At 49.6% G+C, this 26,379-nt stretch overlaps 1 protein-coding gene across 2 annotated transcripts in view; it reads left to right on the top strand.

Moving 5' to 3' along the window:
• Positions 1-26,379, top strand: part of PIEZO1 (piezo type mechanosensitive ion channel component 1 (Er blood group)) — a 111,573-nt gene that overhangs the window by 77,656 nt on the left and 7,538 nt on the right. Inside the window, exons 15-41 of one of the 2 annotated variants that reach the window (XM_079988693.1) lie at positions 1,010-1,158; positions 2,120-2,299; positions 2,854-2,951; positions 3,487-3,650; positions 4,412-4,588; positions 4,838-4,963; positions 5,731-5,931; positions 6,390-6,594; positions 6,791-6,895; positions 7,442-7,595; positions 7,977-8,220; positions 8,497-8,593; positions 9,291-9,459; positions 10,098-10,187; positions 10,990-11,078; positions 11,947-12,018; positions 13,529-13,645; positions 15,239-15,339; positions 15,963-16,056; positions 16,236-16,352; positions 16,938-17,110; positions 17,217-17,338; positions 18,029-18,214; positions 19,564-19,822; positions 22,516-22,704; positions 24,114-24,360; positions 24,662-24,773. In XM_079988693.1, the coding sequence (XP_079844819.1) occupies positions 1,010-1,158; positions 2,120-2,299; positions 2,854-2,951; positions 3,487-3,650; positions 4,412-4,588; positions 4,838-4,963; positions 5,731-5,931; positions 6,390-6,594; positions 6,791-6,895; positions 7,442-7,595; positions 7,977-8,220; positions 8,497-8,593; positions 9,291-9,459; positions 10,098-10,187; positions 10,990-11,078; positions 11,947-12,018; positions 13,529-13,645; positions 15,239-15,339; positions 15,963-16,056; positions 16,236-16,352; positions 16,938-17,110; positions 17,217-17,338; positions 18,029-18,214; positions 19,564-19,822; positions 22,516-22,704; positions 24,114-24,360; positions 24,662-24,773 (4,037 nt within the window). Of the gene's footprint in view, positions 1-1,009; positions 1,159-2,119; positions 2,300-2,853; positions 2,952-3,486; positions 3,651-4,411; positions 4,589-4,837; positions 4,964-5,730; positions 5,932-6,389; positions 6,595-6,790; positions 6,896-7,441; positions 7,596-7,976; positions 8,221-8,496; positions 8,594-9,290; positions 9,460-10,097; positions 10,188-10,989; positions 11,079-11,946; positions 12,019-13,528; positions 13,646-15,238; positions 15,340-15,962; positions 16,057-16,235; positions 16,353-16,937; positions 17,111-17,216; positions 17,339-18,025; positions 18,215-19,563; positions 19,823-22,515; positions 22,705-24,113; positions 24,361-24,661; positions 24,774-26,379 lie in introns of both variants that reach the window. The other variant, XM_079988692.1, reaches the window with a different exon arrangement.

Raw genomic sequence — 26,379 nt, 5'->3', positions numbered from 1 at the left:
CTGGCAATTACAGGAGAGCAGTGTGGAGGAGCTTTTGATCAGCTATCCTAATTCATCCCACTCAGCCTCCTCATTTAGCCTGCAAGGCCATTTCAGCCAAATTGTGTCCACTTTCCCTGCACCTGATGATGTCAGGTATGGGGCAGGTAACTGCACAACTGGAAATGGGTTTGATCAGTTGCAGTTGGGGGAGATAATGATCTGGCCTGCTGGTCAGATCCACTTCCCCATCCCTGATGTGGGATATTTCTACTGTTACCTCAGTGCTCTTGTTTTAATTTACAAGGTCCAGGTTCCATGAGGACCACTTGATTGCTTCTATCCATGCTCAGTCACTGAGGTCTTTGAGGGAGTTATTGTTGTGGTCCCCCATGGCTCAAACACATGGCTTGCATCCCCTAGGACTCGTGTTTAGTATTGTGGCACTCCCTTCTAGCTGACATCAGACAGTTCCTCACACCCCTGTTGAAATTCTGGTGATTACCGGAGTCTTCTTTTTTATTACAGCTAACTCACTCTTAGTCTTCCTTTGTTGGCTCTCCTGTATACCACTTATAGACTACTGTGATTAAGTGGTATACATATTGCTGAAATAAATATTTTCAGGGCCATACAGGCCAAGGGCTTTCAGTGCTGCTGGGGTAGCTCACAGCCCGGGTTGGCAGACAGTGGAGCTTGTTTCTGTTCCCCTGTGGCACATGTGAGAGAGCTGTGGCCCTAGAGATGCTTCTGGACTTCAACTCCCATGAGCCCCAGCCAGTATGGCCAGTGGTCAGGAGCGATGGGAGTTGGGGTCCAGAATCATCAGGAGGTCCACAGCTTTCTCCACCCCTGGTACGTGACAAGCGAACAACTCAGAGCATTGATCTCTTGTTGCGCCTTTCATTGGCACCCATCACTTTGCCTCCTCTGGAGAACTAACTGGGGTGTGTGGGTGGAGTATTCTGACACAGGTGAGGGAGCCTTGTGGGTCTTTCTCCTCCCCTGACACCCCCCCTTTTCTCTGCAGGTGTACTACAGTCTCTGGCGGAAACTCTTGAAGGCCTTCTGGTGGCTGGTGGTGGCTTACACGATGCTGGTGCTCATTGCCGTTTACACCTTCCAGTTTGAGGACTTCCCCATGTACTGGAAGAACTTCATGGGATTAACCGATGAGCAGTAAGTTTCCCCACCCCCTTAGGACCACTGGAGGAATAGGCTCATGGGGGAAATTTGCTACTCTGGTCTCCAATAAATCGAGGTGTCTGCTAGCATATGGAAGTCAGGAGAGCCTTGCTGGGCCAGACCAAAGGTTCATCTTGTCCACCATCCTGCTTCTCAGAGTTGTAGAGCGCGTGCCTATGAGAAGCTTACCAGGGCATGAAGCCATTATGCTCCCCATCTACACAACCACACAATCCACACAATGATCAGGAATTATGGGAGTTGTAGTCTGACACCACTGGAAAGCTCTGTTGGATAGAGCGTGGTGCTGATAATGCCATGGTTGCAAGTTTGCTCCCCATAAGGGACAGCTGCATATTCTTGTATTGCAGGGGGTTGGACTAAATGAATCCTTGAGGTTTCTTCCAACTCTATGGCTCTATGATCATGCAGAGCATGTGGAACTCACTCCCACAGGAGGCGGTTAGGGCCACCGACTTGGATGGCTGTAAAAGAGAATTTGACAAAGCCTATCAACGGCTACTAGACAACATGGCTGTGTTCTGCTTCCGCTGTCAGAGGCATTATGCCTTTGGGGGCCAGTTGCTGGGAATTGCAGGTGGGCAGAATGCTGTTGCATTGATGTCTGGTTTGCAGGCTTCCCATGGGCACCTGGCCAGCCATTGTTAAGAACAGCATGCTGGACCTAGATGGGTTATTGGCCTGATCCAGCAGGTTTGTCTTGCATTCACCCTTCCTCAATCCCCTTTTTCCCCAATAAAGAAAACCCAACAGGATTGCACATTATTCTTGTAGGGAAAGTGTGCCCCTGCATTGTTGATATTTGTGTTTCTACGTTTTTGTAGGTCTTTCGCACCTCCCTTGGTCTCCCTGGCCAATGTCTCTTTATATATATATATATATATATATATATATATATATATATATATGTGCTTTCCCCTCTCCATCTCCCCAGGTTGGCTGATCTGGGCCTGGAGCAGTTCAGCGTCTCAGAGCTCTTCTCCAGCATCTTCATCCCGGGCTTCTTCCTGTTGGCCTGCATCCTGCAGCTGCATTACTTCCACCGCCCCTTCATGCGCATCACTGACCTGGAGCATGTCATTCCGCTGCGCGTCGATGGCTCACACGCATTGGGGTATGCAACGCGGTCCCTCTAACAACAGCCTGTGGTGGTTTGGAGATAGCTCCGTCCATGGACTCCTAGGCAGAAAGGAGATGGGGATCCCTGACTGATTTGCGGCAGAGAAGCAAGGCTATCTGGCTCTCAGTTCTCTAGCAATAGCATTAAGTCAATGAAAAAGAAAGTGTGTGTGTGTTGAGAAAGGGGAGCTGCTTTTTCAGTGCACAGCAAGGAAGCCAAGCAATGCAAGAAGAACATTTGTCCCTTCTTGAATTGCTAGCTCAGCCCCTGCTGAAGCCCCCTTTCCCCTGCTGAAACCTCACCACCACCTCCAAAGCCAGTGAGTTGGTGAAGGGGAAGATGTACCGGCCTGGGGAAGAGGGGTGTATGGTCCCACCACACCAAGCGAGCCACAGGGTCCCCATCCCTGCTATAGAGAAGCTCTGGCTTAAACCCCTGGCATCCTGTCCTGTACTTGGGAAAGGTTGCCTTTCTAGCGCCAGGAATTTCCCCAGGCTAAACTGTCTGCCCTGGGTCTGATCTTTTTTTGCCACTCCTCTGGATTTCAGGAATGAAGAGGCCAGTGGGAGCCGTGTCCTGCTGCAGCCTGAGGACGGTGAGGCCAAAGACCAGGAACCAGAAGCTGAAGTTGATGCTGCTTCCGAGGGTAAGCAGAAGGTCTTCTCAGGTCAGTGGGCAGTGGGGAAAATAGGCCCTTGAGAAGCACAGAGCAATCCTGTCCAGAATTTACAATATCCAAGAGGAAAATTACAAGCAGGTTTTCTTTTCCTTTTCCTGTCTCTAAGGTATCTCTTTCTTTCTCTTCCTCCACCCTCTTGTCTTCCAATGCAAAGAGGGCCTATGCTCTCCCCACATCTAGGGCTCTCCTCTCGCCCTACCCAACAACCACTTTTTGCACATTACAGCCGTGATGTGCCTGTGGAAGAGGAAACAAGTACGAAAACCCTGAGAATCAAACTCATTCAGATGTGTGTTTCCCTTTATGGATCACCATTTGAAATCTTGGGCTTTCTCCAGATCAGAATGTCCCGTTTTGTACTGGCCTGTTTCTCTCGCCTCGCTTTCTGTCTTGGGTGGTCCCACAAAGCTGGGGAGGGCAGCAGTAGGCTTGAAACATGCAAATCCAGCAAGGCAAAATGCTCCCAGCTCTGCCTCACTGCCCCCCGTTTTCCCCGCTGCAGAGGGTGTGCCCAGCAAATGGGGCTTGGTGCTGGAACGCCTGATGGTGCTGGGCAGGAAGTTCTCCAGCATCCTTGGCCGCATCCGAGTCTTCGTCCTGCGTCTACTTGAGCTGCACATCCTGAAACTGGTGGCTCTCTACGTCGTCTGGGTGGCCTTGCAGGAGGTGAGGCTGCAAGGGGAGAGGAGAGATTGAGCCAGGGAGTTTTGCTGAAGGGAGGAGGCCCCCCCTAGGGGAATGGAGAAGGGGACATGCCCCCTCTGACCCTCCAGACGCTCTCTGTGGCTGTTGCGAGTCTCACCTAGCCCCTGCCCATCCTGGCAATGGTGACATATTTTATCTGTAACATGGGACTGCAAACATACTTTTTAGAAATAAAGACAGAACCCTGAGCTGTGCACCAGATTCAGGCGTTTGACTGCCAATGGGCAAGGAAACATAGGCTCCGTACACAGTGTACATTTAAAGCTCTTTTCCCCCATGCCCATAGAATCCTGGGAACTGTAGTTTAAGGGTGCTGGGAATTGTAGCTCTGTGAGGGGTAAACTTCAGTTTCCAAGATTCTTTTTCTTGGGCGGTGTGTGTGTGTGTGTGTACAGTCGTGCCTTGGTTTTTGAATGCCTTAGTTGTCGAACAGATCGGCTCCCAAACGATTGAAACCTGGAAGTGAGTGTTCTGGTTTCTGAACTTTTTTTGGAAGCCAAACATCCAATGTGGCTTCTGCAGCTTCCGATTGGCTGCAGGAGCTTCCTGCAGCCAATCAGAAGCTGCGCTTTGGTTTCCGAACATTTTGGAAGTCAAACAGACTTCCAGAATGGATTATTTTCAACTTCCAAGATACAACTATACTTTAAATGTCTGGTGTGTATGTAGCCATACAACCGCTCCTGCAAGTCTCCACCCTCTGCTTCTCTCCTCTCATCTAGGTGTCGGTGATGAACTTTGTGCTGATGGTGCTGTGGGCCTTTGCCATCCCCTACTGCCGTTTCAGCCACATGGCCTCGTGCCTCTCCACCATCTGGGTCTGCATTATCATTGTCTGCAAGATGCTTTATCAGCTGAAGATTGTCAACCCAGAAGATTATTCCTATAACTGCACAGAGGTATGGGAGATGGGCTCCAAAACCTGTCTCTGGGTGTGTGTTTGGGGTGGCAGTGGAAAACTGACATTCAGTCATCCCGCAAATTTCTTATTTTTGTTCTGTTCCAGACCGATGAGATTAGGGTCAGGCGTTCTCCTCCACCATCTTGGGGGCTTTTTCTTTCCTTGCAACACTAGAAGGAATATAATATCCCAATTTTGATCTCTGGTATCATATTATATAATGATATAATATTTGCTTGCTCCGTAGCCTCAGCCCAACAACACCAATCTGCAGCCAGAGGAGATTGGCAACTCAACACTCTACCAGCATCCTGTTGACCCAGCAAACTGGTTTGGGATCAGAAAGGAATACCCCAACCTGGGTTACATCCAGGTGAGTGGTCAACCCATCTTATTTATTTATTACATTCCTCCAAGAAGCTCAAGGTACATGGTTCTTCCCCTCCCCGTTTTATCCTTCCAATGGCCCTGGGAAGTAGATTAGGTTCAGAGAGAGAGGTCACCCAGTCAGCTTCATGGTGAGTGAGGATTCAAACCCTGGTTTCTCAGATCCTAGTCCAACACTGATCATTAGACCACACCAGCTCTCTTAGTGCCTCCAACTCTTTTCTGGCATCTGCTATGATTTGGGAAGATCTGCTATTTGGGAAGGGGAAGCTGTATCCAGAAGGAAGGTTGGCAACCAGTTTCATATAACCCAGTCATGTTTTTTGGCTTCATTGCCACAGTGGTGGATTTTCATTCATACAATAAATTTCTATACTGCCCTTCATCATAAAAAGCCCTTCAGGACATTTTACAGATATTAAATTTAGTACTTAAACCAGAGGTGGGAAACCATTTTTTCAGTTCCTTCTGTGAAAATGTGGGATGAGTCAAGGTAATGGTCAATTGCAGTGGTGCTTTTGTTGTTTTTGTTCCTGTGGTGGCTCAGAGCCTTCATATTCACACACTACCTGGGTGATTTAATCATTTTAACTGTTCCTCAGCATCCACCTGCAATCATAACCCAGGAAGGTGGCATTCTGGAACCCCAGCTTAGGAAGTTTGTTATTTTGCAGCCTCGTTCTCTTCTCTCCACCTCAGTCATTAGACTTTGCTATCTCTTTTTTCTATGTGTGTGTCTCTCTCTTCCTCCAGAACCATTTGCAAGTGCTGGTTCTGCTGGTCTTCGAGGCCATTGTCTACCGGTGCCAGGAATACTACCGTAAGCAACACCAGCTGGTGCCTCCAGTCACCCAGACAGTCTTTGAGGATGCAACCCGTCAGAACCTGGATAAAGGCCTGCTAAACTGCATCAAATACTTCGTCAACTACTTTTACTACAAGTTTGGCCTAGAGGTGAGAGGGCAGAGGGCATATTGACAGGTCTTGATTATCTGCACTGCTTGCAAATCAGAGTGGTGGGACAATATTGAAAGCATCATCTGCCAGGCAGTGGAAAATCTGCTCATTTCATTTCATTTCATTTTTATGCCAGCCTTCATCAATAGTCCAAGGAGACTTTTGCAACATATTTAACCTAACAGTTAATTTGTTTTAGCCTAGTAGTTATTTATTTTATTGGATTTCTCACCCTTCTTTCTCCACAAGGTTCCAGGGTGGGTTGAAGCCATAAAATATATAATTATATATCATATGAACTTGGAAGGAGGTGTCACACACACACCCCAGACACACACATTTTGGGACAAGAGCTTTATTCCAGGCTCCCTGTTTCCCCATTCCTTGTCTGAGACCCCATTACCAAAGCCACTGTCTTGCAAACTCCCTTTTCTCCTCTTTCCCCACCTATCCAGATCTGCTTCCTGATGACGGTGAATGTGATTGGCCAGCGCATGAACTTCATGGTGATCTTTCACGGCTGCTGGTTGGTCGTCATCCTGACGCGCCGTCGGCGACATGCCATCGCCAGGCTCTGGCCCAAGTACTGTCTCTTCCTGGCGTTCTTCCTGCTCTTCCAATACCTCCTGTGCGTTGGTATCCCTCCAGTACTCTGTATCGGTGAGTAACAATTTTGGGCCCCTTGGAGGTCTAGAAGGATGAGCCTTCTTCCAAGAGCGGGTGGCAATCTCTTGCAGAGAGACCATTCTGCCTCTGTACCCCATTCTGCAGGCGGGGGGTTTGGGGAAGACAGAGGTGCCTATGCAGGAGCCCTTTTCTACTTGCCAGCGTTTTCACCCCCTCTTACCTCCCTTAGACTACCCGTGGAGGTGGAGCCATGCTATCCCCATCAACTCTGTTCTCATCAAGTGGATGTACTTCCCAGACTTCTACATGAAGCCCAACTCCATCAATCTCATGAGTGAGTACTGTGAAACGGCCCTTGTGCCATTTTGACCCTCCCCTGTGGCAGGCAGTGGCGGAGTGAGCCTGGCAAAGCGAGGTCTTGCAGCATTCAATGCCCAGTCTTTCCTGGGGCCACTGTGGGAGTCTTTGCCCCATTACTCTGCATGGCCAATTGAATCTTGAGTCTGAGAGTGACTGGGATTCAGCACCAGGAACAGCTCCTGTAAATGAGCTGGGAAAACTTGTCACTTTCTGGGTGCTGTTGGACTACAACTCCCATCATCCCTGACCATGCTGGCTGGGGCTGATGAGAGCTGGAGTCCAAGGATGCCTAGCAGGTCACAGGCTCCCCATCCTGGACTACTGAGCTGCAGCATTTAGAAGGAGGGACGAGTGTTGGGTGTAGCTCCTGGGAAAGGAGGTGAGAGATTCCTGGGCAATGTTCCATTTCCAAAAAGGCAGGTGCCTCTGCCAATCATGCCTCTGTTGCTTAACCCTACGACCCTTCTCACTGGGTGCGTGTCCTGGATTATTATTTTTTAACCCGCCTTTCTTTTCATAGGTGACTTCCTCCTCTTACTTTGTGCCTCACGGCAATGGAAGGTCTTTGTGGATGAGCAGACCGAAGAGTGGGTGCAACTGGCCGGTGACAACAAGGAGCAGCTTGAGTCACTGCAGGAGAAGCCAAACCCTGTGCCCAACTTTGTTAACTGCAGGTGAGACAGAGAGCTTGTGTGCTCCATCGGCCTCCAGCAATCAGGGTATGGTGGAGCCAAAAGGAAGCACTTCTTCACACAGGGCCTAGTTAACTTGTGGAATTCACTTCTTGGAAGAGGTCGTGAGAGCCACCAACTTGGATGGGTTTTGGAGTGGAGAAATTCCTGGGGGATGAGGTTATCAGTGGCTGCTTGCCATGATGGCTACATTCTGTCTCCATGGTTGGAAGCAGTAGGCCTCTGAATGCCAGTGGCTGGGAATCACAGAATGGTAGAGTTGGCAGGGATCCTGAGGTCATCTGGTCTTCTGCTTTCTTGGTCTGATCTAGCATGCCTCTTCTTAAGTACTTCCTCTCCCCCCACCTATCTCTTTCTCACCAGGTCTTACCTTGACATGCTGAAGGTGTGTGTGTTCCGCTACCTCTTTTGGTTCGTGCTGGTCATCGTCTTTGTCGCAGGCGCCAACCGCATCAGCGTCTTTGGCCTGGGATACCTGATGGCCTGCTTCTACCTGTTGCTCTGTGGCACCGCCATGCTGCGCCGGCCCCTCAGAGCCCGGCTGATGCTGTGGGACTGCCTGATTCTCTACAACGTGACTGTCATCGTTGCCAAGAACATGCTCGCGGTAGGGGCGGGACACCATTGTGCTATTGGGGTGGTATGGGGAGCAGAGTTTCTTCGGTTCTCTGCCCAGCTTCTTGCCCTTCACTGTGATCCGCAGAAGCAGGTTAAACTACGCATGCAGAATAGGTTGGGTTTGGGGACGTGTGTGTGCAGTTGGGGTTGCCTGACCTATCCAGATTTTCTCAGTAGAGCATCTGAATTTCAGATTGGAATGCACACAGCTCTTTCTGTGTTCCTTCATGTTTATGCATCCCTTTATGCGATTCTTTCCTCTTAGCTCCTGTCCTGCGTCTTCGTCCAGCAAATGCAGAACAATTTCTGCTGGGTGATCCAGCTCTTCAGCCTGGCCTGCACCGTCAAGGGTTACTACGACCGTGAGTATTTGCAATGGGAAGTGGCGGCTGATGGCAAGGGTGCCTCCCACTCTCCTTTCTGGGTTTCATCACAACTTCCTCCTGTATTAGGCTGGTGGGGAGGGGGAGTACAGAAGTGGAAAAGGTGGGCTGAAGGAAAGTGGGCTAGAGTATTGGGAGGGCAGCTGAAAGTCTGGCATGCTAAACTTCCTGAATCCCTTATGAATTTCATCCCTTTCAGATTGATTGATTGATTGATTGATTGATTGATTGAAACACTAGTCCCCTTGTACCTGGAGTTGCTTGTGAATTTTGTGAAAAGAAAGAAAGACTGCAGTTTTGAAATCAAGGGTTAAAATCAGTGCAGTTTGGGAAAGTTCTGTTAAAAATGGCCTCCAATGGTATCCAAATCCGCTTAAATTTGCAAAATTTGACCACGATCTTTAAGAGGTGTCCAAATACAGAGCAAACAAGCCAACAACTTCCCAAAATAGATAGTTAATTCATTTATTTATATACTGTACTGCCTATTGCAGTTTATCTCATATGAACTTGCACAAGACCTATTTTCCACTCCAAAAGTTTTCCTTCCTTTTAAGTCCAATGGTCAGCTGTGGTAAGACAGGAGGGCAACTGGAAGAGATGTGAATTAGCCTCCGTTGCTCTGTGCCAAAAAAGCTCCTGTGTGCTGAGCCACCCCTTCCCTCTTCTTTGCCAGCCAAGGATGTGGACAAGAACCAGGACTGTTCGCTGCCCGTGGAAGAAGCTGGCATCATCTGGGACAGCGTCTGCTTCTTCTTCCTGCTCCTCCAGCGCAGGGCCTTCCTCAGCTACTATTTCCAGCATGTTGTGGCGGATCTCCAGGCCTCTGCCTTGCAAGCCTCCAGGTGGGTGTGGAAGGGCTGGGGCAAGGGGGAATCTGGCACACAGTTGGGGAGGGACAGTCTTTGGAGGGTCACCGGCAAAGCTGTGGGCTTGATCTGAGAGCTGTGTCCGTCCTGCTCCCCAGTGTTGCAGGGAGGAGCTAAGAACACAAGGAGAGCCTGCTAGATCAGGCAAATGGACCATGTGGTCCAGCATCCTGTTCTCACAATGGCCAACCAGATGGCTGTGGGGAAACTCTGGGGAAAGCACAAGAGCAGGACTCTCCCCTCCTGTGGTTCCAGCAACTGGTATTCAGAAGCATTATTGCCTCTGACAGTGGAGGTAGAAAAATAGCCATTGTGGCCAGTAGCCTTCTCCTCCATGAATTTGTCTTCTCCTCCTTTAAAGCCATCTAAGTTGCTGGCCAGCACTGCCTCCTGTGGAAGTGAGTTCCACAGTCTAAAAATGTTCTGCTTGAAGAAGAACTTTCTTTTATACGTCTTGAATCTTCCAACATTCAGCTTCACTGGATGTCTCTGAGTTCCAGTATTATGCAAAATTTTAGGCTGGTGCTGGAAAGAAAGGGTTGTTGGTGCCAGCCGGGACCTCAAAGGGAGGGTCCCCTCCAACCATTCTCCACCACTTTGTCTCTCCTCCACAGGGGCTGCGCTCTCTTCAAGGCCAGGATGATCAAGAGCATGAGCTTCCACCACCAGGCGGAAAAGAAGTCCTTAGTGCAGCTCAAGCGCCAGTGAGTTTTGTGGGTGGGTGGGAGAGCAGAGAAGCATCTTCTTGGTTCAGCAGCTTGGGGCATGCTAGTCCTCAGCAGCTTCTAGCCCAGTTCTCAGGGATCAAGAGACAAGAGTTTTACCCCCTCGCTCTGGAGCCCTGGGACCAGGGATGGCGGGAAGGCAAGTGCCTCCTCCTTTCCACCCAGCTCCCCCTCCTCTCCTGCCCCCACCCCTCCAGCAGCAAATAGGCATTTTAGGAAGCTTCCCTTGGCACCAAAGGGAAGCTGTTGCTGAGGAGGGATGGGTCTTAGATGCCTTTGCCTGAAGTACTTTTCACCCAGTGTGAGGAACGTGCTTAGGAAAGAGGACACTCTCCTGATGGAACAGTTGTACCTTTTTCCTGCCAGCCACGGGCTGCTTATTTCAGGCTCTCTGTTCTCTCCTCAAACTCTCAGAACCAATCCTACACAGCAGATAGCATGGGTGCAATGCAGTCGTTTCCGGGGAGCTAATGGGGACATTTTTGTTTACCAGATGCTGGGCAACTGGCTTTCCCAGAAGTTATCTGAAGGCAGAAATGGGGGGTGGGGTGCAGAAGTTCCTAGGATGGGGCTTGATACATTGTGTAAGATGGAGTGGACCAGATCCCTGGCACAAGCGACTTGGAGATGGCCAGAGATTTTGAAGAATGGACATAACAGGGCTGAGACATGGGCGTCCTCCCTTGCTTTTCTGATCACGTGGGATCTAGTCATAGGGGGTGGGGAACCAGACAGAGGGGGCACAACGTGCCATACTCCTGAAATTGCCACATGCTTGCAGGATGGAGCGGATCCGGGCCAAGCAAGAAAAGTACCACCAGGGACAGACTGCAACTGACTCTGAAGAGACCCTGGAGACAGAGAGCCCAGGTGCGAAGTAGATTCTGGGGCTGGGAGTATGGGGTGGGGTGGGGTGGGGGTCGGCTTTCAAAGTGCTGGAAGCCTTACTGGAGAACTCTTCTGGTTTTGAACTCCTGACCCCCATCCCTTGTCAATTGGGGCCCTCTCTGACCTACACACTCATAATTAGACATCCAGTTTGACCCTGGTTTCCCTGTGACCTTCCATGACTGTGTGGAGCCTTCATCTTCCCACAGACACATTGCCAACCTGTTCACTGCCACAGGATATTCCCTAATTAATACAAATAGTATTTCATCCTCAGTCAGGTGGGCTCCACTTTTTGGAGGCAACATAATTTTCAACACCCAAATGCCGGGGTTTAGGAACGGAGGCTAGATGGGGGACTGGACTGTGTGTCTTACAGTTCTTGGTTTCTCTCTCAACATTGCTCACCCAGCAAAGTGTCTTTCTCATCCTCTAACTACAGTGTCACATTTTGACACTGAATTTTCAAAGTGCAGTATTATCTTTACTGTTCATACCCTATCATAGAATTGTAGAGTTGGAAGGGACCCCAAGGGTCATCTAGTAGAACCCCCTGCAGTGCTCCCAAACAGCCCTGTGCGGGGGGCCTCTTCCGTACTGCACTTGGGACTGATGGGACCCCACTGAGGCTGACAGGCTTCTACTTGTCTGCGTTCTTGAGCAGCATTAGGGGCTGCCCATCTTACCCTGGCCAAGTCTGCCCTCCTGCCCCTGCCTAGCCTTGTGGGTTCAGAGGAGAGCATTTCTTTGCCTTCAGAGGTCACCAGCTGCCCTCGTCTGAGCTGGCAGCAACACGCAGGGTGGGGGTCCTTGGCCCGTCCCTCATGCTTCCTTGTGCCCTGTTCCACAGAGGCAGGGACCAAGAAGGAGGCTTCCCGACAGAGGAAGCAGTGGTGGCGCCCCTGGCTGGATCATGCCACAGGTACTGCCCAGGCCTGGTCTGGAAGGGCTCGATGGGTATCCTAACATCACCTCATCTTGCTCTAAGGCACCTCTAACTCTGCTGGTGGGGGGTCATCACTAACGCAAACCCACCCAGGTGGTTGGTTTCTAGCACTTCCATTCTGCACGCCTCTCATCCGGGTTTTCTCTCTCTCTCATTCCTCTGTGGGCTCCTTGTCCAGCCCCCTCTCGTGCATGCTCTGCTCTGCACTGATTTGATACTTCTCTGGGTTTCTCAGATCTTTCTCCCCCGGTTCTCTTCACCATGAAAGGGAACTGTAGCTCAGTTGTAGAGCACCTGCTTTTCATACAGAAGGTCCTGGCATCTCCAGGGAATGTCCCCTGCCTGAAACCCTGGAGAGCTGCTGCCAGTCAGTGCAGACAATACTGAGCCGGGTAGACCAAAATTCCATATAAAGCAGCTTATATCTTATGTTCCTAACCCTGCCCAAGAAACACCATAGGTGCAAGCATCCCTCTGCCAGAAGATTGTGCAAAAGAAAAAGAAAAAATCTCAAGATTCCTTGAACCTTTATGGATATTCGGTTATTCTCCCCAGCTTTGTGGTTTCCAAGGTTTTTGGGTTCTCCCAGTGGTCAGGCTTCCCTTTCCAAAGTCCAGGACCAGCTAATGCTTTTATGCTAGGGTGTGATGTACAATAAAAGATAAAACCACAAAATAAATCAACGACACACCTACAAATAGCCATAGATAGAAAAATGATGATAGATAGATAGATAGATAGATAGATGATAGATATGAACTATAAAAACACCAGGATTACTTGCAGTTATTAGGTATGAAAGCAACAAATTTTCCATCTGCAAAGGGCTGCTGAACTGAGGAACGGGAGGGACTGTAGCCCAGTGGCAGAGCATTTGTGCTGCATACCAAAGGTGTCGGGTTCAAATCCCAGCATCTCAGTGTAGACAATACCGAGCTAGGTGGAGCCCATGGTCTGATTCTGTGTAAAGCAGCTTCCCAAGGAAGAGGTATCAAGACCTGCACAGTGAGAAATGGACACACCTGACAAAATCCGCTGGAATATTCTCCTGCACAAGTCCTGCTGAAATCTGAGAGATGTGTATGCACTGTGGACAGAAAATGCACACCCCATCCTCCATTGCAGATGGCTGGTAGCTTGGGGGGGGAGAAGAGCACATGCTTTGCACGGGTGGGGAAGACAATAAGAAAGGGGAAGCTGGGGAGCCACTTCCCAGCAGACTAGGTGATACTGAGCTCAATGGACCAGTGGTCTTCCTTGGCATAAGTCAGCTTCCTGCATTTCTTCCCAGGACATTTGGGCAGGAAGGTCACCTTATGTGCGGAGCGGTTCAGATCAGGGGCAGCGTTTGCATGAACAAGTGCCAGAGAAGAACGTCACACGCTTGTGCAGTGGCTGTTAGCAGACCATGCCATCATTTCACCACCCAAGTGCACAATGGTTCAGGATGACCTTTTCTGCTTTTTTCCTTGCTCCCTGCAACAAGGAGGACTGCGCTCAGTTGAGGGGAGCCCAGAATCACCAGCTCTGCTTTCCAGCAAGGAAGTAGCCGCTCCCTCTAGGGTGGACAGACGCACTGTAGGGACGAGGGGGCATTACAGTGGTAACGTCCGCATGAGCCAAACAACCCAGGACTAGTAGTAGCAGCAGCAGTGTGTGCTGCCTGTATTGTTGTCGTGTTAAAGCACCCAAATTCCTGCTCCCTCCTGGCTTGTCAGCCCTCTTCAGAATGGGAATTGCTGCCACAAGCTGGTGTCCCTCTCCTTGATTCTTCTGTGGGTATCTGCACTTTGTAATTGCAGCCACCCAATAAAATGTAGCGTGAGAGTTGTGGAGTTGTATCTTGATTTCATTGCGATGGGGGACCAGCATATAATGAAAGCGAAGAGGAGGGAGCAAGGCTTTTGTGTGTGTGTGTGTGTGTGTGTGTGTGTGTTGCATTTTGTGAACCGCCCTGAGATCTAACGATGAAGAATGGTATATAAATCTAAATAATAATAATAATAATAATAATAATAATAATAATTTGTAATCCCCACCTTTTTTCAAGATGGCTTGCAAACAAAAAACTAACACAAAGGAATAAACATACTGTCAATATGATTGCTAAAACTAGGTAGAAACCTGTATGAAGCATGAAATCCCAAATGTTAACAGCAGCAGAAAACAGAGGTGGCTATCTCGTGGGCCATGGGGCCTGAGTTCCTTTCTACTGCAAAGCAAATTTTCCTGCTTCTTCAAGTCCCTTCAACTAATTTTGGCCGTGGCAGCAGGAATGGTATGGCACCAGAGCCGACAGAGATTTCAACTCTCTGTCTACCCCAGGAGCCTGGTGTAGGATAGCCTCCCTGCTCAGCTGCTCTTCCCCTTTGGTCCTGTGAGTGTGGGGGTGAGCAAACCCATTTTTTTTACCATACTCACCATTAGCCTGCAGGTGACCAGCTCTTGAGCCAAAAACAGATAGCCACCCCTGGTATAGAAACATGCCCTTGTTCAGTGATGCAAACCCAAATTCAAAAGCCTGGGCAGATAAATAAAATGTGTGTTTTTTTACCTGATGCCTTCAGCTCATAAGGCCATGTGGCAGGTGCATGGAGCTGGGAAGCACATTTCAGAGGCAGAGTGTGCCACTAAGGAGAAAGACCACTCCTGCTGCCCTCACTTGAAGAAAGGCCTCTGCAGATGACCGGAAAGTAGCCGACCCTTTCCAGGATCTCTTGTCCAGTGTTTGCAGCCTGATCTCTGCTTCCAGAGGATGCTCTGGTGCCCCAGGTGGCATTGGGGCAGATCAGGCTTGTGTCACTGAGCCAACCTAGTCTCTGTTCTGTTATAGGGAGATAGTGCCTGTCCCGGCAGCAAACCAGATCATTGGCCTTTGGTGGACCCAGTGTTCAGCCCCCAGCAAAGCAGGATTGTAACCAGAGCTCCCATTCGCTAATCCAAAGCCAGGCAGGCTCTTTGCATGCTCCCTCCTTCTTGCCTTTTTTACTAGGGGCAATGAACCGGTTTTCCTCTCTATGTGCCCTTCTTTTAGCTGTCTTTTAAGTCACACTTGGGGTCTTGGGCTCTTTTTCTGCATGTCTGTGCTCCAAAGGGAGCTCTGAGCTCCTGTGCCCCTCACTGCCATCCACTGCAGCTGGCAGGGTGGGGGGCAAACAAGGGAACTTCCTAATGGTGGGGTCTTTTTGGATTCCAGTGCTGCACTCGGGAGATTATTTCTTGTTTGAGACAGACAGCGAGGAGGATGAGGAGTCGGTCTTGGAGGATCAGAAGCCCCCGAAACAGAGCGCATTCCAGGTGAGAAGTTGGGAGCAGAAGCAGTGGCATCACAAGGGGGTGCAAGGGGGCAGTGCGCCCCAGGTGCCATGTCTGGGGGGGTGACAAGAAGGCACCCCACGATGTGCTCACCCCACTGCCTGGAGGCAGGCTTTCCCCACTCCAATCCTTCACTAATGAGCGCACTGTGCATGCCCCAAAGTACTCATGGGGAGCTACTTTCGGTTCACCCACACTTCCGTTTCTCCCAAGATACATGGGTCCAAGAAGTTCTTCTTTTGTCCTTCTGCTTTTCCTGGGAAAACCTGCTGTTTACTGCTGAATCGGGGGGGGGGGGGACATCCGTTGGGTTCTCTGCAGAAGTGTGCATGAGCCCTTTCTTTCACATACCGCAAGCAGTGGAAATATGTTACAAGGCGAAGTTCCTGGGAACACTGAATGACTCTCAAGACATTGGGGTGCTGGTGGGGTGGGTGCCTGCCATCAACATTAACCTGGTGTGGCTTTTAGTTGCGCCATCAGCCTCTCGGACATCTTTTGATAGAGGCTGCATTGATATGAGGTTGCCTTGCATTCAAGCCCAGAGTCATGCCTTTTTTTCCTTCCTGCTTTCTCATTTACGCATTTTGTCACTTTGTTTGCAGCTGGCTTACCAGGCATGGGTGACCAACGCCAAGTCTGCGCTGCGTGAGCGACAGCGGCAGGAGAAGGAGCAGCGAAAGGTGGAGCAGGCAGAAGGCAGGTCTTCCTGTTCCCTCTCCCCTCTCCTTTCCGACTGGGCTGGGCAGAGGTGGCACCTCTCAAGTTGACCCCTGTTGCCTGGCCCTCTTGGTCCACATTGGCAGGAGGCCCAGCTCTGATGAGCACTGGGGGGGGCAGACCAGGCGGGAGGGTGTGACCGTATCTGTGCCTTGCAGGTGACTTAACCAAAGGGGAATCCCAGAGAGGTGAAATGGCAGACAGGGCCAGCGGCAAAGGGGAAGAGGAGGAAGAAGAGGAGGAAGAAGAGGAAGAAGAGGAAGAGGCTGCTCCAGGTACCTTGCTCAGTGGGACTGCACTCAGGTAGGGGATCCCCTGTGTACTGGGCTGCCTTTGAGCCACATTCATCTGCCAGAACTGCAGCAGAGGCTTCATTTTCTTGTTTCACAGATGCAATGGAAAACTTGGGGGGGGGGAGCACAAGGGGTGTAGTGTAGACTGCATGACCCACGCAGTCCTGCCCTTCCAGCACCTTGCTGTAATTTCTTATCCTTCAGCATCTGTTGCCTAATGGTATGGCCGCTCTGGTTGCTACTATAGCAACGAGGAATGGCATTTTAAACTCACCCTGCCTAATGGTTCTGAACCAAAATAGAGTTTTAGCCTTTGAAATTTGCACATCTCAGAATTTTGCAGTTATCCAGCCAAGCAGTGTGTACAAAAATGCTGCAGCTCTTTCCCCCTCAGTATCTGCTGCCCAATAGCAGGGCTGGCCCTGGTTGCTAGGAAGCAGTACTTGGGTTAGGGATATTTTCCCAGAGACCATGGTGTCGGGGAAACTGGTTACCCACTGCAGGGATCAGAGATGGCGGCCTCGATGGGCATTTGGCCTCCTTCAACCAGGCTCTCCTTTTATCCAGAGAAGAGCAACGTGGTGCAGCGGGTGCTGAACGTTCTGGGTTTCCTGTGGGTGCTGTGCCAGGCCACGGTGGACGGGCTCACCCAGTGGCTGCGGGCCTTTACCAAGGAGCACGAACAGCTGTCTGCCGTCTTGGGACTGGAGAGATTCGTCCTCACGCAACAGCTGGATCAGGTAGGCCTAGCTTGGTACAGCTGGGCTTGGGAGGGGCGTCTTTTGGAAGGAGGGAGGAAAGGGGTGAGGTATGATCCACTTGGTGACGGCATGTAAAACTTTGCAGGTGGGCGAGGTTCAGAGGAGCGTCCTGGACAGGCTGTACAAACCAGCAGCAACAGATAATACCTCCGAGGACACCGCCTTGCCGGGTACGGCGGCAGAGTCTCCAGACAGCATGGCTTCCAGGCAGGTGCATAGGGGCAGAGGGCTGCTGGGGGGGGAGGTCAAAGCCACATGTGGATCTGTGTGGGGGGCCCCCTCCATCACCAGTGGAGTTTGTGGGAGCTTAACGGCATGTAATTCAAGCAAGGGGCTGCTCCTTAACCTGCATTTGGTGCACCGGAATTGGGTGGGCTCAGCAGTGGAGAAAAGAGTGCCCCTGGACATGTACGGGCTGCCTTCTCTCTTACCTCTACAACCACAACCTAAAACAGATGGGATGAAGTATATTTAGGAAGGCCCCATTCTGGAGGTGGGGGCTTGAACCTGAGTCCCCCCAAGTCTCTCTTCATTGGTCCACCTTCCGCAGCATGGTACCATCCAGCTACTTTGGACTAGAACTCCCATCGGCCTTGTTTTTATTTCCCTAATATTAGACAAGTGTTTTCGCTATACTGTTTTTGACTCCTGCTAAACCCTTTCCCCACTTTTGTTTAAGGTAAGCCTGTCCAGATATGCCATTTTATTATGTATTCTATAACTAAAGAAAAATTGCCTTTACCTGTATTTTTTCTAATGTTATTATGTTTGTTTTTAATGTCTGTTGGCGTTTTCCTAGGAAGATTTAACACAAAGTGGGGACATTTATTCACTCTGTTTTGGAGCTGGTGCATGACTTTCTTTTTCTGCCCTCTTTCTCTCCCCCCCCCCCAGCAGTGGGTGCGAAGGAGCAGAGGTGCTTAGCAATAACACCACTGGCTACGACACCCGAAGTGGCAGTGAGGAGCAGATCCCTGCCATGGGCTTCCCAGATGATGTGAGGCTCCCTCCCAGCAACTCCCAGGAGCTGCTGACTTACTCCAAGGCACGGCCGCGCACGGCCAGCGAGCTGCTGCTGAGCAGGTACTACTGGGGCCACTCGCCTATTTTGGCTCAAGGCTTTGTGGGTAAATATGCCAAGCTTTGTGGGCAGGGAAGGGGCAGAGAACCATTCTCAACCTGAAGGCTGCAGCATTTCCTTGTAGGCAGTCTTCTGCAGGGGTGGGGTCATATGCCAGTGGTGGGCGTGGCCATTGGCAAAAGGGGGTGGAGAAATGGGTGTGGCTCTTACCTCTGGGCAGTAGGCTACTTTCCAGCCCTTCTGCAGGTTTATACAACCCCACACATCTCTCAGTCCTTCCAAGCAAGCAAGAGGTGTTATCGCAATTCAAGGAAACATTCCAGCCAGTCAAAGCACTAAGGGAAAGTGTGTATATCTGGGCCATTGAATAATGCAGTCCGGGGAGAGTCCTGGGGGCCAGATAAAGAGGCCTGGATGGCCACATTCACACACACCCAGGCCTGTGGCTCCCCACCCCATGAGGCAGGTGCTCAGGAAGGTTGGAAGAATGAAAATTGTTTGCATGGATCACTTTCAGGAGAAAGGGCTGTAGATCATGTAAAGCAAAGGCAAGTGTCCCCGGTTTGATTCCGGACATCCCCAGGTAGGGATAGGAAAGACCTCTATCTGAAACCCTGGGGAGCTGCTGCCTGTCAGAGTAGGCATAATAGGCTCAATTGGCCTTCCTCCATCTACTGTGCTCCACCTGCTTTGGACTAGGGCTCCTATCAACCCCAATATCCTCCAGGCACAGAATGCTGGGGCTGATGGGAGTTGTCATCCGAACCATCTGGAAGGAAGCCTGGACTGGGATGGACAAAGTGTCTGGCTTATACCCATAAAGCAGCTTCTTGAGCTCCTAAACAAAAATAAAGGAAGTGTTTATTACCTTTCTATCCCACCTTTCCTCTGAGGAGCTCAAGGTAGCATGTGTGGCCCTCCTCCTTCACATTGTATCCTCACAACAACCCGAGAGGTAGGCTAGGCTGAGAGGCCCAAGTTCACCCAGCGGGGTTCATGGCCAAGTGGGGATTTGAACCCTGGTCCCCAAGGTCCTACTGCCAATGCTTGTTAACCCCTGCACCATACTTGGGCAAGTAAAAAATTTGCCAGCTGATGCAAGTTTTGCCAACTGGAATACATTTTGCAGATGGGAGAATGCAGAGTTAGTGGGCATATATATATGTATTACAATCCGGAAGATGTTTGTTTTAAGCAAGGGTGGCAGAAACGGGTTACCTCTTTGGCTATGGGCAGGTGACGAGGCAGGCAGACACAGCACGGGTGGGGCTTTGCTACCCCAGCTGCTTTCCCTTTTGGCTCAGCCTGACTGACTCACTCTCCTCCTCTCTCTCCTGTTGGTTCTTTCCAGGCATGTCTCCTTTGAGGAGCTGGAGGAGTCTGAGCGCTTCTACCACTCGCAGAACCGCTTTCTGCAGCTGCTGCTGGCCTGCTACCATTTTGTGGCTGGCCACTCGGACCTGCTCTGCTACTTCATCATCATCCTGAACAACATGGTGACGGCCTCTGTCATCTCACTGGTCCTGCCCATCCTGGTCTTCCTGTGGGCTATGCTGTCCATCCCGCGGCCCAGCAAGCGCTTCTGGATGACAGCAATCATCTACACAGAGGTGGGGCCCCCAAAATCCTTGTGACACCCCCTCTTGTCTTGTAGAAGTGAGATGATGAACATGAAAACTTTCCTTCTAATCATTGTCGACAAAAGGGGTGGAGAACCTTTTTCTAAAATATTTTTTTATTAATTTTCCATTTTTCTCCAATATTACATCATAACAATTAATATTTTTCACAATTTCATAATTTCCCCATTCCTCCCCGACTTCCCTCAACCTCCTTCTCTGGTTTATTTCACAATAATGTCATTTCCTGCACATTACCTTTTTCACTCCTTTTTTTTTTTTTAAAAAAAAAAAAGCTTGTAAATTATATAGATCTATCCAATTACTGCCCGGTCTCGAATCTTCCATTCCTGGGTAAGGTGATTGAGAGAGCGGTTGCTGAACAGCTTGGTAGGTTTCTGGATGAAACATCGGCTCTGGATCTATTCCAGTCCGGCTTCCGTGCTGGTCATGGGACCGAGACGGCTCTGGTCGCCCTAACAGATGATCTCCGCAGGCAGCTGGATCGAGGCGGGTCGGGGCTGCTGATTCTTCTAGATCTGTCAGCAGCCTTCGACATGGTCGATCACGAACTCCTGGACCACCGCCTTGCCGACGTGGGGATCCAGGGCACAGTCCTTCAATGGCTGCGCTCGTTTCTCTCTGGTCGGGGACAGAGGGTGGAGCTTGGGGTTGGGAATTGACATCGCGCCACTCCTTGGTGTGTGGAGTGCCTCAGGGTGCGATTCTCTCCCCGATGCTTTTTAACATCTTTATGCGCCCCCTCGCCCAGCTTGTCCGGAGTTTTGGGCTGGGCTGCCATCAGTATGCTGATGACACCCAACTCTATCTGTTGATGGATGGCCATCCTGACTCGGCCCCAGACACACTGGCGAGATGTCTGGAAGCTGTGGCTGGATGGTTACGTGGGAGCCGGTTGAAGTTAAATCCTTCGAAGACAGAGGTCCTCTGGCTGGGGCGGGACAATATGGGATTGAGGGGGCAACTCCCATCTCTTGCGGGGGTGCAATTAGTGCCAGCACCGTCCGTTAAGAGTTTGGGTGTAATCTTCGATACCTCCCTCTCTATGGAGGCGCAGATTACAGCTATAACAAAGGCGGCATTTTTTCATCTCCGCCAAGCTAAGCAGTTGGCCCCTTATCTCTCTCGCCCTGACCTAGCCACTGTGATCCATGCGACGGTCACCTCCAGACTGGATTATTGTAACTCACTCTACGTGGGGCTGCCCTTGAGACTGACCCAGAAACTCCAGCGGGTGCAGAATGCCGCGGCGAGACTCCTTATGGGGTCTTCGCTGCGAGATCACATTCACCCAGTACTATACCAGCTGCACTGGCTCCCGGTGGAGTACAGGATCAGGTTTAAGGTGCTGGTTTTAACCTTTAAAGCCCTATACGGCCTAGGACCCTCGTACCTACGGGACCGCCTCTCCTGGTATGCCCCACAGAGAAACCTACGGTCTGCAAATAATAACATCCTCAAGGTCCCAGGCCTCAGAGAGGTCAGGCTGGCCTCAACTAGAGCCAGGGCCTTCTCGGCTGCGGCTCCAATCTGGTGGAACGCTCTGTCACAGGAGACTAGGGCCCTGCGGGACCTGACATCTTTCCGCAGGGCCTGCAAGACAGAGTTGTTCCACCAGGCCTTTGGTCAGGGCGCAGCCTGACTCCCTCCTCTGGCAACCTGCACAGAATCTTGCTTAATCGGTTGCCATTAATTTGATTTTAATTAATTTTTATAATGAAATATTTTAAATGTGTGACTATTTGATTGTTTGATTATTTGATTATTGTTAGCCGCCCTGAGCCCGGCTTCGGCTGGGGAGGGCGGGATATAAATAAAATTTTTTATTATTATTATTATTATAACTTTTGCTAATTGTAAATGATTATTCAAAACCTGCTAGGGAGTTCAGGGTGAGGAACCTTTTTCAGCCTGAGGGCCGCATTCCCTTCTGGACAACCTTCCAGGGGCCACATGCCAGAGTGGGTGGAACCGTTTTACACACACACACACCTCTGTTCTTTGTCAGGGCAAGTGAAAGGCTGTATCAGAGTTCAAAGACGCATTCCAGCCAGGCAAAATCACTCAAGCAAGGGGGTGAAGCAAGGTCAGTGAGCAGAGTAGCTTGGGAGAGGGATGCGTGGCTGGGCAGAGCCCTGAGGGTCAGATAAAAAGGCTGGGGGGGCACATTTGAACCTGGGGCTAGAGCAGTGTTTCCCAACCTTTGGTCTCAAGCTGTTTTCGGACTACAATTCCCGTCACCCCTGACTACTGGTCTTGCTAGCTAGGGATGATGGGAGTTGTAGTCCAAAAACAGCTGGAGACCCAAGACTGGGAAACACTGGGCTAGAGGCTCCCCAGCCCTGGTCTGCAATATTAGTTGCAAGTTAACAAGGGTACCTGGGCTTTTGTCTACAGAAAGTAGAAGGGCTTACAAGCGAGGAACAGGCAGATTTTGGTTTGGTTCAAACCAATATCAATCAGTCTAGGAGGTTGATGTTTTTGGACCTATACTGAAAGACTGTTGACATATATATATCTGTGTAGGTTTGGGTAGCACGTGGCGTGTGGCGTTGTGGTAAATGTTCTTAAACAGCCTTGCTACTGTTCTGCTGCCATGAGGAGCCAGGAACGTCCCCCTGGCTAGCCTGGCTCTGATCCTGCCCTGCCATCTCCCCTCACAGGTGATGGTGGTGGTGAAATACCTCTTCCAGTTTGGCTTCTTCCCCTGGAATAGCTATACCACCCTGGTGCGCTACGAGAGCAAGCCCTTTTTCGCACCGCGCATCCTGGGCCTGGAGAAAACGGACAACTACATCAAGTACGACCTGATCCAGCTGATGGCTCTCTTCTTCCACCGGTCCTTGCTCCTGGTAAGAGGGAGCCTGCGGCCCTCCGTGTGAGACCGTTTCACTTGCATGCTGCTTTATTGTAATGAAACCTTGAAGCAAACTACAAAGAAAATGTTTTATTTTGAAACGCTGAAATTGTCAGTGAAAGACAGTTAAAACCAGGCTTTTTAAAACATTCAGCAATACAGTTATACCTTGGAAGTTGAACGCCTTGTGAGTCGAACGTTTTGGCTCCCGAACACCACAAACCCAGAAGTGAGTGTTCCAGTTTGCGAACGTTTTTTGGAACCTGAACATTCCGCAGCTTCCAATTGAGTGCAGGAAGCTCCTGCAGCCAATTGGAAGCCACGCCTTGGTTGTCGAACGTTTTCAGAAGTCTAATGGTCTTCCTGAACAGATTCTGTTTGACAACCAAGGTACGACTGTAATTAAATTCAACCACAGGCAGCAAAAAGATTAGAGTGTGACAGCATCCTAAATGTCTGGAAAGGCTTGCCCAAACAAAAATGCTTTAAACCAAAAATGAATACAACAACACAGCTGCCTGATATCAATAGGCAGGGAGTTCCAAAGTGTGGGTGCTGCTACACTAAAAGATTGATTTCTTCCATGTGCAGAACAAGTATTCTATAGCACTTGCAGCAGGGCCAGGTTCACAGACGGAAGAAGTCAAGGGAGCACATAAGGGATTAAGGTGGTCCCACAAGTAAACTGGCTCAAACTATTAAGCAATTTGTATACAAATAGTAACTTCTTGACTAGAAGCCATCCCCCTCTGCCTAACCTGGGAAAGCTGTAGGATGGATCTGGAGTAGCCTGTTGCAGAAAGGGGTACCTGGGCAGTCCCCAGTAGCTATAGCAACAGATGCAGGGAAAGCTTGTTTCTCCTAGGCTTGGTATGGAGTTGAGTGCACTGTGAGACCTGAGTCCTGGCATAGTGCCTTCTTGAAGCTGATGGACTCCAACTCCCATCAGGCTGATGGTCAGGGGTGATGGGAGTTGTCATTGCATGATATTAGACAGATGCACTGTTTGCTGCAGTAGCTAAAAACTTTTATTTTATTTTATTGTGCACATTTATTTTTAAAACGTATTGATTTTATTTATATTTTTATCATTTTATTATGTCTTCTGTTTTCTAAAATATTTTATTGTTACCCTTTAATGGATATTTTGTGCCATTTTAAATAATAATAATAATAATAATAATAATAATAATAATAATTTATTTATACCCCACCCATCTGGCTGAGTTTCCCCAGCCACTCTGGGTGGCTCCCAATCAAGTATTAAAAACAATTTTAGGTAAACGGCTTAGATGAAGTGGTTTGTAAATAAAGTAAATAAAATAAATAGGCCCACTGCATGAGGTTGGCTTCTGCTTCCCAAACCCTTTCTGAGCTTACCTGCCTGTCTGTCCTCTTTGACAGAGCTACGGGCTGTGGGATCATGAGGAAGAAGTCCTGGCCAAACATCCTATTGAAGCAGCAGAGCCTGTGGCTTCCACCGAGAGCAGAGAGGTGGCTGAGACTTTGGTGGAAGCTGACGTTGAGGCAGAAACCGTGGTGGATCAGGAGGCGGAGCCCGAGGTGCCCAAGGGAATCCGCTCACGGTTCCGGAAGAAAAAGGAGAAGAAGAAGAAAAGGAGCAAGGCTCTGAAAGAGCAGGGAGAGGAAGGTAGGTGAGGGGACAACACCTATGCTTACTCCTTTAGGAATGCTTGTTTCCAGCCTCCCCAGGTCTGGGGACAACAGTGTATAAAAAATACATATCTAAACTACCTTGTCAAGCATTTCAAGACCTGCTTGCAGCTCACAGATTAAAGCTGGTCTGCAGAAGTCAGAGAAGATAAAGAAAACCTCCTGAGATTGTGTTGGGATGCAGGGAAGAGGAGGGGGTCTTGTTAGGCCATATCAGGCTGACACTGAAGCAAGGAGGTGAGGCCAGTGCTTGCTTATTCCCCTGTTTCCAACCTCAGAGGAGCAGCAGGAAGAGGAGCAGGATCCGAAGCAAAAGGACAAGAAGTCCAGCCCATCCAAGGAGAAGTTGAAGGCTGCTGGACTCAGAGTGAAGAGCTTCTTCGTCTCTGCGTAAGTGATGATGTGGACTTTTGGGTAGGGGGCTGGGAGCAACGGGCTTTAAACTGGCTCTCCCCTCCAGGAGGCAGGTTGCTACATGGAGCAAATGAACGTGAAAAGCTGCCAAATGCCAGGGCAGCCTCTTTCTCCACCTGACTCAGCGTTCTTCCCTCTAATTTTATAGCCACTTGGATGGGTTTAAAAGAGGATTGGCCAAAATTGATGAATAAAACTGTCAATGGCTTCTAGCCACTTGATATGTCATGCCCTGATGGTTGTTTTAACTGTTTTGCTTTTATTGGGCTTGTTAATTATACATTTTAATTAGGGATGTTTAAATGTAGTTGTTCTACTATGCATTTTTAATTGTGGGTAGTTGCATTTTTATAGCTGGTTTTATTCTTGCTATTTTTCTGTTGGCTTTTATTTGTTCGTACACCACCTTGGCGTTTCTTCTTGAAAAGCAATATATTCATAATGATGTTCTACCTCCACTGTTGGACGCAGTAAGCCTCTGATTGCCAACTGCTGGGAAATCACCAGGGGGAGGGAGGAAGTGCTGTTCTTCTCAGGTCCTGCTTGAAGGTTTCTCACAAGCATCTGGGTGGCCACGGTAACAAGAGGATGCTGGACCAGATGGGCAACTAGCTGTGGTGGCTATGCTCTGCCTCCACTGAATAATATCAGTCTTCCTTGTGGATTTCCCATTGGGGCATCTAGTTGGTAACTCTGAGAACAGGATGCTGGATTCAATGGGCCTCCTTGCGCCTAATCTAGCAGGCCTCTTCTAATGCTGGGCAATGGCTCTCCAGGTTCATTTCCAGGGTCTTTCTCATCACTTGATGCTTCCTGGGGTCCTTTTATCTGGAAGTTCCTGGGATGAAACCTGGGACCTTTTGCATGCTCCACCTGCCCTCTCCACAACCCACATGGCTATCTTACGTTCAGCAAGCCGCCTCTTCCATCTAATACCATCTGTCCCAACTGTAGTTGTTTCTCCCCAGGGTCTCAGGCAGAAAAGGGTCTTCCCCACCACTGTTCCACTATCCCTTGCATGGTGGAGATGCCAAGGGCTGAGCCTGGGAACCTTCTGCCTGCTAAGCATGTGGTTCTGCTATGGTAGGGTTGGCATATGTCCAGAATTTCCCAGACATCGCCAGAATATTGTGGCCAGAAGTAGCATCCCGGTGAAAATTGCTAAAAACACCCAGGAAAATCCAGACGTCGGAAGTGATTTTCCTTAAAAAATAGCTCAACAACTTTTTTTGGTGATTTTGCCAAAAATGGTCAACAATTCTTGTGTTCAAACTTTCACTTTTTGAAACCCTAGCTATGGTACAATTTGGTTTTAATAATTTAATGTGATTTTATTACTTCATATTTTCCTTGCTTCAGGGGTGGGTGTGTGAAGCAGTACATAAATTCAATAAGCCTAGCCTTACCATTCTTAGGAGCATAGGATGCTGCCTTATACTGAGTCAGGCCATTGGTCCATCAAGCTCAGTAATGTCTACACTGACTGGCAGTGACTCTGGGTTTTCTGGAGTCTGTCCCAGTCTTGCCTGGAGAAGCCAAGGACTTGGCCTGACATTTTCTGCATGTGGAAATGCAGAAACAT

The sequence above is a fragment of the Podarcis cretensis genome, assembly GCF_951804945.1.
Source record: "Podarcis cretensis genome assembly, chromosome: 8".
NCBI lineage: Eukaryota > Metazoa > Chordata > Lepidosauria > Squamata > Lacertidae > Podarcis > Podarcis cretensis.
This window is presented reverse-complemented; position numbering and strand designations above follow the sequence as displayed.